Source organism: Rhinoraja longicauda, chromosome 28, assembly GCF_053455715.1.
Source record: "Rhinoraja longicauda isolate Sanriku21f chromosome 28, sRhiLon1.1, whole genome shotgun sequence".
NCBI classification, from domain to species: Eukaryota; Metazoa; Chordata; class Chondrichthyes; order Rajiformes; family Arhynchobatidae; genus Rhinoraja; species Rhinoraja longicauda.
This window is the reverse complement of record NC_135980.1, coordinates 10,206,833-10,217,170: the sequence shown is the minus strand read 5'-3', so window position 1 is coordinate 10,217,170 and position 10,338 is coordinate 10,206,833. Positions and strand designations below refer to the sequence as shown.

Below are 10,338 nucleotides of genomic sequence, written 5' to 3'. Positions count from 1 at the left end.
CAAAATGCCTCTGATGGTCAGAGACATTGAAAAACATTCAAATAGATTTGAGTAATTAACCCCCAAAAAATTACAAATTACTTGAAAAGTAGAATGGCAACAAATAATGAAAAATAATTCACCTAACTTGTTTCCCACTGGGTTGCTGTCCCCCTATTCAAGTGACAATAGACAATAGACAATAGGTGCAGGAGGAGGCCATTCGGCCCTTCGAGCCAGCACCGCCATTCAATGTGATCATGGCTGATCATTCTCAATCAGTACCCCATTCCTGCCTTCTCCCCATACCCCCTGACTCCGCTATCCTTAAGAGCTCTATCTAGCTCTCTCTTGAATGCATTCAGAGAATTGGCCTCCACTGCCTTCTGAGGCAGAGAATTCCACAGATTCACAACTCTCTGACTGAAAAAGTTTTTCCTCATCTCAGTTCTAAATGGCCTACCCCTTATTCTTAAACTGTGGCCCCTTGTTCTGGACTCCCCCAACATTGGGAACATGTTTCCTGCCTCTAAAGTGTCCAACCCCTTAATAATCTTATACGTTTCGATAAGATCCCCTCTCATCCTTCTAAATTCCAGCGTATACAAGCCTAGTCGCTCCAGTCTTTCAACATATGACAGTCCCGCCATTCCGGGAATTAACCTAGTAAACCTACGCTGCACGTCCTCAATAGCAAGAATATCCTTCCTCAAATTTGGAGACCAAAACGGCACACAGTACTCCAGGTGCGGTCTCACTAGGGCTCTGCACAACTGCAGAAGACTAATGTGTATCCGGCCAGACTCTCCAGCCCACTGCGTTTGGAGACAAGGGACATGCCTAGCCGTAGGCTGGATGTGTCGGCATCTGACCTCCGGCCCATTTGGATCTCCCAGTCTGGCTGAGTCAGTGGACCGAGCTGAGCCGCAAATGGCGGCCAGCTGGTTCAAGCTGTCATCAGGTCGATTAGGCCCATTTGTTTACTTTGTGGCTTGAAAGAAATTTGGGCCTGCAAACCTTGGGGTCTTAGAGGGTATTATTTGAGTTGCTTGGAGGTAAGTGTAAATTTTAACAATCAAGGCTACAAGGTCCCAAGTGGAGGCAATATTTCCTCTTTAGACATCATCACTAAATGCACCCGAGAAGGTTGGCATGGACATGGTGGGCAAAGGGAATGTTCTGTGTAGTAAAACTCTGACTCCAGTTATAATCACCCTCCTATATTCACTGAAGCACAAAGTGTTGGAGTAACTCAGCGGCTCACTCAGGAGTCTGAAGAAGGGTCTCGACCCGAAACAATCATGCCTGATCTGCTGAGTTCCTCCAGCATTTTGTGCTTTGCTCAAGATTCCAGCATTTGCGGTTCCTTGTGTGCCCATATATAACAATGAATTGTAGAACGCAGGGCACATACAAAGGACGCATATATAGCATATCATCCTTTTCACCCCATCAGCTGTGGCATACAGCATGTAATCTTCCTGTAAAGACTCTAGCCCCCTACTCTCAATTCCTCCGTCTACGCCGCATCTGCGCCCAGGATGAGGTTTCCCATACCAGGGCATCGGAGATGTCCTCATTCTTTAGGAAATGGGGGTTCCCCTCTTCCATTATAGATGAGGCTCTCACTAGGGTCTCCTTGATATCCTCTTCCATTATAGATGAGGCTCTCACTAGGGTCTCCGCTCTTGCTCCCCCTCCCCCCCATTCGTAACAAGGACAGAGTCCCCCTTGTCCTCACCTTCCACCCCATCAGCTGTCGCATACAGCACATAATCCTATGACTTTTTTGCCACCTCCAACGGGATCCCACTACTGGCCACATCTTCCCATCTCCACCCCTTTCTGGTTTCCGCAGAGACCGTTCTCTCCGCAGCTCCCTGGTCAACTCGTCCCTTCCCACCCAAACCACCCCCTCCCCAGTTATTTTCCCCTGAAACCGCAGGAGATGCAACATCTGTCCCTGTATCTTCCCCCTCAACTCCGTCCAATGACCCCAACAGTCTTTTCAGGTGAGGCAGAGGTTCACTTGCACCTCCAACCTCATCTACTGTATCCGTTGTTCCAGGTGTGGACTCCTGAATATCGTCGAGTCCAAGAGCAGGCTCGGCGATCGTTTCGCTGAACACCTCCGCTCAGTCCGCCTAAACCTACCTGATCTCCCGGCTGCTCAACACTTTAACCCCCTCTCCCATTCCCACACTGACCTTTCTGTCCTGGGCCTCCTCCATTGTCAGAGTGAGGCCCAATGCAAATTGGAGGAACAGAACCTCATATTTCGCTTGGGGAACTTACACCCCAGCGGTATGAACATTAACGTCTCCGAGTAGCTTTTGCTTTCCCTCTCCATCCCCTCCCCCCTTCCCAGTTCTCCGACCAGTCTTACTGTCTCCGACAACGTTTTATCTCTGCACCGCTCACTCCCCTGACGTCAGTCTGAAGAAGGGTCTCGACCCGAAACGTTACCCATTCCTTCTCTCCAGAGATGCTGCCTGTCCCGCTGAGTTACTCCAGCATTTTGTGTTTACCAATGAATTCATGGGAGATGAGCAGATTCAGCAGCTCACACCTGGTATTTGTGGCTAACTATGACTTGCTTACCCATAACTTTGGAAATCACCATGAGTGTTATTCACAAATGGACAAGAAGCACATCCTTCTGATATCCTATTGCCTGCTACTTTGACTGAAGCTCCTGCTTCATCAGTTATGTAACTTCATTTATATCAATGAAAACAAGTAAAATTGCAGGACTTGGAACGAAAATGGGTGTCAACACATTATGAAGTTATTTTGCAGCAAAACACAAAACAAAATGTGCACGATGCAGTTCCTAACGCCAATCAGCCTCGGATCTCTAAAAGGTTACAAAACGATTTAGAACAAGACAGGCCTAGACCTCAAACCCATCAATGGTATATACACTGTGAAACATTTTTGGTGTATTGTACACAGCCTCTGGAGTGAATACGATATCTGATATAGTAAGAAATGTATTGGCTTTCTGGAGAGCAAGAGAACAGTCTATATTCTTAAACTGTGCTGGATCTTGTTGAGACTTAGAAAGTAGTGCCGTAATGAAAATAATTCCTCAGCAAAGGCGGTTGTGTTTTCTTTCCAATGAGGTGAAAACAGAATTAAAAGTGATGAAGTTTTAACTCCAGTAGTAAATACGAAAAAACGTTTCTTATAAACTCCGGTTAAATCTGGTCCATGTAGGGTATAATTAATTTGAGAAAATCAGATTATTGCCAATTTGCTCAGAATATCTCCTTCGACACTGTCTTTAAAATAGTAAATTAAAATGGTTTGAAAAACGACCAAGATCTCAAGTCCTTCTTTAATTCTCAGTAAAAAAGCACATGACACAAAACTCAATTGGCTGGCAATTTAGTCAGATATTGGTTTTCATGATAAAATGTATGTATGTGTGTGAGAGAGGAAGTGAGAGAGCGAGAGAGAGAGAGAAAAACAGTGACATACAAGGCTTTTGTCTTTCAATGTGCAATGTGATGCTGTGTGTTACAAGATGATAAAGGACTAAACTTCGAGGTTTATGCTTTATAGAACAAGTTCATTAGGAAGTTACGCCAGCATATTGTGTGTAAGTTCATTAGGAAGACTGAAGATGTGATATTTTCCATTTGTTTGACCCTTTCTCCACCACTGTTCACCTGTTTATTCTGCCAAAACCCAAATCACAAACACGTCATGCTAAACAATCTTTGTTTGAATGAGGAAATAATTTATTTCTTTTAGCAATGGAAACAGAAGAAAGTCAATGATGTGATTGTTCAAGGCTGATTTTACAGATAAAAATGAACACAGGAGGAGTGTCTTTGTAAGAAGTTTCATATAGTACCACATAAATACTTTATAAAATTATATTATACAATTATTTAGACCTGTGAATTTAGCCTAAATTCATCACATAGATACCAAGTCACTGGTATGCCTCGGCCACCAAGTTTGAAATTTCAGTGCAGAATGATTGGTAGGAAACCAATCTATTTGGAAATAAGACTTCTAAAATGAAAGTAACATGAGAAACAGTTGTCATTTATTGTGCCCATCCCGTCCACATACAGAATAGCATTGTCTGTTTTCTTTTAATAATAATAATAAAACCAAAAGCAGACATTTTTACATTTGAGGAAACAAACAATGGTGTCCATCTTATCATTTTAAGAACTGACATTCTAATTCACAGAACGTAACGTGAAGTTATGGTCGTAACTTTTTTAACACAAAATTGGAATGTCTTTGAGGAGGAAATTTATATTTCGTAAATTTCAACAAAAAAAAAAGGTTTCAAAGAAGTTATTAGCATTGGTGTCGATATTATGATGTGTTGTGCAATCCTGGGGCATAGTTTTGGAATGATATCCTCAGAATGAAAAGAGTACATGCAAATGGGAGTGATACAGCCAACTCTGGAAACAGGAAGCACTCAGTGTACAATGCTATTCATCTGGGGCTGATGCTATTTCTCAATATTAAAAACATTACAGGGTGTTCCTGGAAACAAAATAACAGCCAAACAACTGGAATAGAAAAGCTTTCCCCAAAGTATCAATATCACTCCTTCGTTCTTTGTTCATTTTTAAAAAAAAAAAGCAAACTATTCTTCTACTAAAACATTTATACCTACAAGGGAATTAATGTTCCACGGACATCTAATCATTCTTTGATGGAGAAACATGAAGCATGTTGTGTACTGTAGCAGCAAACATTGTCTATATTGGTCAGAAGTATCTAATAGTAAATGGGCAGCATCCACATGAGAAGTTTACAAAGATAAATCATCAGTCAACCCGTCACAAAAAGTCGGCTAAACGGGACTGTGGTCTGGTGAAGCACATGAGACAGCTATCACAAACTCGACACTCTCCTTTGATTTTTTAAGGTTGTTATACAGCCTGTCTTCGATGCTAGTGGTTAATTTGTCTTTCAGATCCGCCCCTATCATCTGAGGCCCGTACCCGAAGTCTGTCGAGCTATTTGTCTCTGAGAAGCCACTAATATGGTCTAAAGGCTGCTGGAGGTCTGTTGTCTGTTCAGTCTGATCAACGCCATTCCCTTGCTCCGCCGTCTCTTCCTCGATGATGTGGATCTTTTCCTCCGCGTCGGCGCCGAGACGCTGCGAGTCTTTGGCGGTGGGCGATGTGATCCGTTCCTGGCTGCTGGCCTGCTCCTCGTCGGCGCTGCTCACGATGCGGGGCAGGGTGCTCTGGTAGCGGTGGTCGAGCGGGTAGTTCACGCTGTCGCCTCTCCGTAGGGGCGTCCGGTGGCGCTCCAGGCCTGGCGGGTAGCGGAGGCCCGGGTCGCTGTATTGCTTGGTCCTCTGCCACTGCTTGCGCAGGTGGACGCGGGAGCGGTGCTTGGACTTGAGCGGAGAATCGTCGAACTGAGGGTCGTGCCGGAGGAACTCGTTGAATAAGGCATCGGTTTTCTCGTCAATGCTGTAGTCCCGCCTGTGCAAGTAGTCTTTAGTTACAAACATTTGGCCGTAAGGTGACCACCCGATGGGACTTTCTGCTTCACCCCCGGCGGCGCCTTCTTCCTCGATCTCCTCGCTCAATGTTTTTGCGTCAAAGCTTTCAAAGACAGTCCCTTTGCGTCCAGAGCTTGTGAAGAACAACCTTTTCTCCGACGCCGTTTTGTCTTTGGTTCCACTTTCGCCGTCTGTCTTGAGAATCCTCTCCTCCAAGAGTTTACTCGGCGCCTCGATGGATGTGTACCCACTGTCCATCTGAAGGAGCTTCCTGGTGTTCGAGTCGCTGTCGCTGCACCGCTCGGAATCCACACTGTCCTGCTTTGTCCCTCCTTTGTCCGTGGGCGTCTCCTCAAGACCATCGTCTTCGTCGCCCATGTCCTGGGAAAGAGCGCTGGGCGGCCCACCCGCCGAGCACACGCTCTCCGGGTCGCTCCGCACCGAATCCTTATCGTTGCCGCTCGGGTCCAATGATATGTAAAGCTCGAGAGAAGCTCGGAGTTCCCAGATATCCCGGTAGATCCTCTGATGATCAGAACTCTCCCTCTTTTCAGCACTTTCACTCCCGCCTGGCAGAATCTCTGCCGCATCTAACCTGAAAGAAAACCAAGCTTATCTCAGGAAAATGTGGGACACAGCATCACAGCATTCACAAAAACTTAACTTCAATAAAGCTTGGTTTCTCGGCACGCTGCTAATTCCTTTGGGTTGATTTGGTTGGCTCGCATGCTGGCCCTGCCCACTCACATCCATAGAATAACACAATCGCTGTGGCATATAAGGAGGCTGTTCAGCCCATCGAGTCTGTACTAGCTCCAATCACAGCAAACGGGTCAGTCTCGTTCAAAGCGGTCAAAATAGTGTATTTTATGCATCCCAAATTCCAACCGGTGATCTCCAAAGCAAACACTTCCCCATTTGGAGAGATCCTTTCACTTTGCCCCGTACTCTGATGTCGAACCAAATGCGGGGACACTTGATTTGTGTAAGAAACTCGAAACTAGACACTGCAATCTCTTGTGGGATGTTTTGCTGTAATGTCCAGTGTATTGCTCCAATGCCCAGCTATAAACCTCTTAAAGAAAGCTAAGAAGATGTACCCAACCTGGTTAATACTTGGGACTTCAATCTCTGCCACCAGTTTGGGAAGAAACATCTAACCTGTGCTAGTAGAGTCATAGAGTCAATAAGCATGGAAACAGGCCATTCAGCCCAACACATCCATGCCAACCATACTGCCCCATATAAGTTAATCCTGTCGCCAGTGTTTGGCCCATATCTCTCTAAACTTTTCGGATCCATGTACCTGAGCAAGCGTCTTAAATGCTGTTCATACACCTGCTTTAACCACTTCCTTTGGCAGCTTGTTTCATATATCCACAGCCCATGAGCAAAACATTGCTCCTCGGGTTCTTTTTAAATCTTTCCCCTCTCACCTTAAACGTATACCCTCTGATTCTTGATTCCTCTACACTGGGTAACGTACTCTGCAGTCACCCTATCTAACCCCCTCATGATTTTATACATCTCTTTAAGATCTCCTCTCAGCCTCCTGTGCTCCATAGAATAAAGTCCGCATGCCCGACCTTTCCCTATTGCTCAGGTCATCCTGGCAACGTTAATTTTTATTAGCCATAGAGTGATACAGTGTGGAAACAGGCTCTTTGGCCCAACTTGCCCACAACGGCCAACAATGTCCCAGCTACACCTGTCCCACTGCCTGCATTTGGTCCATATCCCTCCAAACCTGCCCTATCCATGTACCTGTCTAACTGTTTCTTAAACGTTGGGACTGTCCCAGCCTCAACTACCTCCTCTGGCAGCTTGTTGCATGCACCCACCACCCTTTGTGTGAAAAGGTTACTCCTCAGATTCTTATTAAATCTTTTCCCCTTCACCTTAAATCTATGTCCTCTGGTCCTCGATTCACCTACTCCGGGGAAGAGACTCTGTGCATCTACCCGATCTATTCCTCTCATGATTTTATGCACATCCTCGTCAGTCTTCTCTGTACCCTTTCCTGCTTATTGACATCCTTCCTGAACTGAACGCAATACTCCAAATGTGGCCTCACCAAGGTCTTGTACAACAGGTATCGAGCAAATATCTCTACTTATTGCTCTTACTGTCCATGCACTTCATTTCCACCAGCATCTTTGCTTCTCTTCCTGTTCAGTAGGAAATGAAAGAAAGTTTGAAAAGATTGCCAGTCAGATTAACTGAACGTTCACCATCTGCATGGAGCATCTGAGGAATTATGTCAGTGGGAACGAGGCATTCTCCCCACTACACTTGCTCAAAGCTAATGCAGTAGGCTCGTCATGGAGAAAACTCAGTGAAGCATTGGTGGTTCAAGAGGGCATTGTGAAAAACAGTGTTTGGACTTTGCAGCACCTTGATGGTGCAGTCACAGACCCTCCGCTAAAATGCACTTTGCTTTGAATCCAAGAACCGTTTAGCTGCAGATGCAAAGGCCAATTCCCAACATGCTGAGCATTTCCAAACAATAGGCTGGTTAAAGTTTCCAATTGCTGTTTTTCAGATGCATTGCATGAATCTGGATTAGCACAATACAGTTGACATGACTTTTTACTCCTCTCGTACGACAGATTAAGTTTGGGAGTGGTGACAGCAATAAAACAATGGAATGAAGTGAGATTGTGTTTCAATAATGAACTTGAATTCAGTTTCACTGCTCTTCATCGACACTGTCGACCATCCTTTGTGCTGTCATTAGGCTCTTGTATTGCAGCCAGCGACAGCAACTTTTATAAGTGCATTGTGTTTAGATTGCACACCTTAGAATAAAATGAAAATATGCAGCTATCAGATGTGACAAAATGGCGCAGCTGGTGGAGCTGTTGCCTAGCTGTTGCCAGAGACCCAGGTTCGATCCTGACCCTCCAGTGCTGTCTGTGTGGAGTTTGCACGTTCTCCCTGTAACTGAGTGGGTTTCCTGCAGGTGCTCCGGTTTCCACCCACATAGAGCATAGAAAATGGAACAGTACAGCACAAGAATAGGCCTTTCTGCCCACAATGTCTGTGCTGAACGTGACGCCGAGCCCAACATCCCAAAGATGCATAGATTTGTAGAAAATGCACCTCGATAAATTGCCCCAATTGTGCAGGGAGTGGGTGTGAAAGTGAGATATCATAGAACGGTTTTGAATGGGTGATTGATAGTCGGCATCAACTCTGTGAGTCGAAGGGCCTAGTGCCACACTGTATCTCTGAACTCTGAATTGAAAAATCTCACATATTTCCAACCAGCCAATGATTAATTTATCAAATTAATTATTAAATGAATTAACAATGAACCATTCTACATTTCCTTATCATCGTTGTTTTCACACCTTACCCACCCATGTCTATAGACGCCCCTTCCCCTGAATCTCAGTATGGTCTCCACCCAAAACATCACCCATTCCTTCTCTCCAGAGATGCTGTCTGTCCCTGCTGAGTTACTCCAGCATTTTGTGTCTATCTTTGGTGTCAATCAGCATCTGCAGTTCCTTCCTACACATTAATTTATGAAAGTTGTTTCACTGTTTAATCCATCAAACAAGGATAGAAATTTAGCCTCTAGTTATTGTATGATGCAGTAATGTGCATTTTGAATGCTCATATCTGAAATTTGGCTCCATTGAAATTAACGGAACTAAATTTCAATATGTTGAATTTGACATACACACTTTCTACGCTGCATGTTAGTGGCCATTATAGAAAATGTGTTCAGAACACAGAACAGTACAGCACAGGAACAGGCCCTTTGGGCCGCAAATATCTACGCCAACCATGATGCCAATCTAAATTAATCTCATCAGCCTGCACTTGATCCGTATCCCTCCATTCCATGCCCGTTCTATATGTCTGTCTGAAAACCTCTTAAACACTGCAATCATATACACTCCCACCACCTGTCCAGGCACTTTGTTCAAGGCACCCACCACACTCTGTGGTTAAAAAAAAAATTGTTTTGCAAAGTTCTATAAACCACTGGCTCCACGCATCGATTTGCTCCTTGTGTCCTTGAGTGGACTTACCTTTTCCATAGCCAGCCCCTTGTTCCTTATATATGTATAAAATGGCTTGGCATTCCCTTTAATCTTACTTGCCAAGGACATTTCATGGTCTCTTTGGCTCTCCTAATTTCTTGTTAGCTTTCTTTCCTGTTTTCTTTCTATTCATCAAGGGCTTTGTCTGATTTCAGCTTCTTAAACCTTACTTATACTTATTTTTCCTTTTGTGACTAAAATTACAACACCTCTTGTCTTCCCAAACCTTGTAATCCTTTGTCTGTCGTCCTCACAGGAACACGATGGTCCTGGACGCTAATCAACTGGGCTTCAAAAGATTTTATAAGAAAGAGCGTTTCTACCTTTGTGACTCAGAACAGATTGGAGCAGCATGGTAGAAACAAGGAACTGCAGATGCTGGTTTACCAAGGAAAGACACAGAATGCTGGAGTAACACAGCGGATCAGGCTGCAATCCCGGAGAACATGGATCGGTGACAATTTGGGTCGGCACTCTTCTTCAGAATAGCAAAGCATTGTCTTTGTTCTACAGTGAGGCTTCTTTGACCCAGCAAGCTGTCCGGTCTATCAGGCACTTACATCAAAGTTAGAATGAAGGATGCAAAGAGAGAACCAGAATCGTGAAAGTCAAGAACTATTCATGTGACAACATCCCTGTACCTCTGTCATTCGTGCTAAAGGAAAGTTTGAAAGATTCGTCTAATCAGCTATCTCCATACACATCACAACACTATAACCTGGATACCATAGTCTTAGTTAAGGAAAATAACTGCAGATGCTATTTCAAATCGAAAGTAGAAAAAGGGTCTGAAGAAGGGTCTCGACCCAA

General features: G+C 44.5%; 1 protein-coding gene across 6 annotated transcripts in view; it reads right to left on the bottom strand.

The window, feature by feature from the left end:
• Positions 1-3,747: 3,747 nt before the first annotated feature.
• Positions 3,748-10,338, bottom strand: part of cbarpb (CACN subunit beta associated regulatory protein b) — a 169,423-nt gene continuing 162,832 nt past the window's right edge. For all 6 annotated transcript variants that reach the window (XM_078423656.1, XM_078423657.1, XM_078423654.1 and 3 more), the window contains one exon: positions 3,748-6,068. In XM_078423656.1, coding sequence (XP_078279782.1) covers positions 4,811-6,068 — 1,258 coding nt within the window. In that variant the 3' untranslated portion in view covers positions 3,748-4,810. The remainder of the gene's footprint in view (positions 6,069-10,338) is intronic.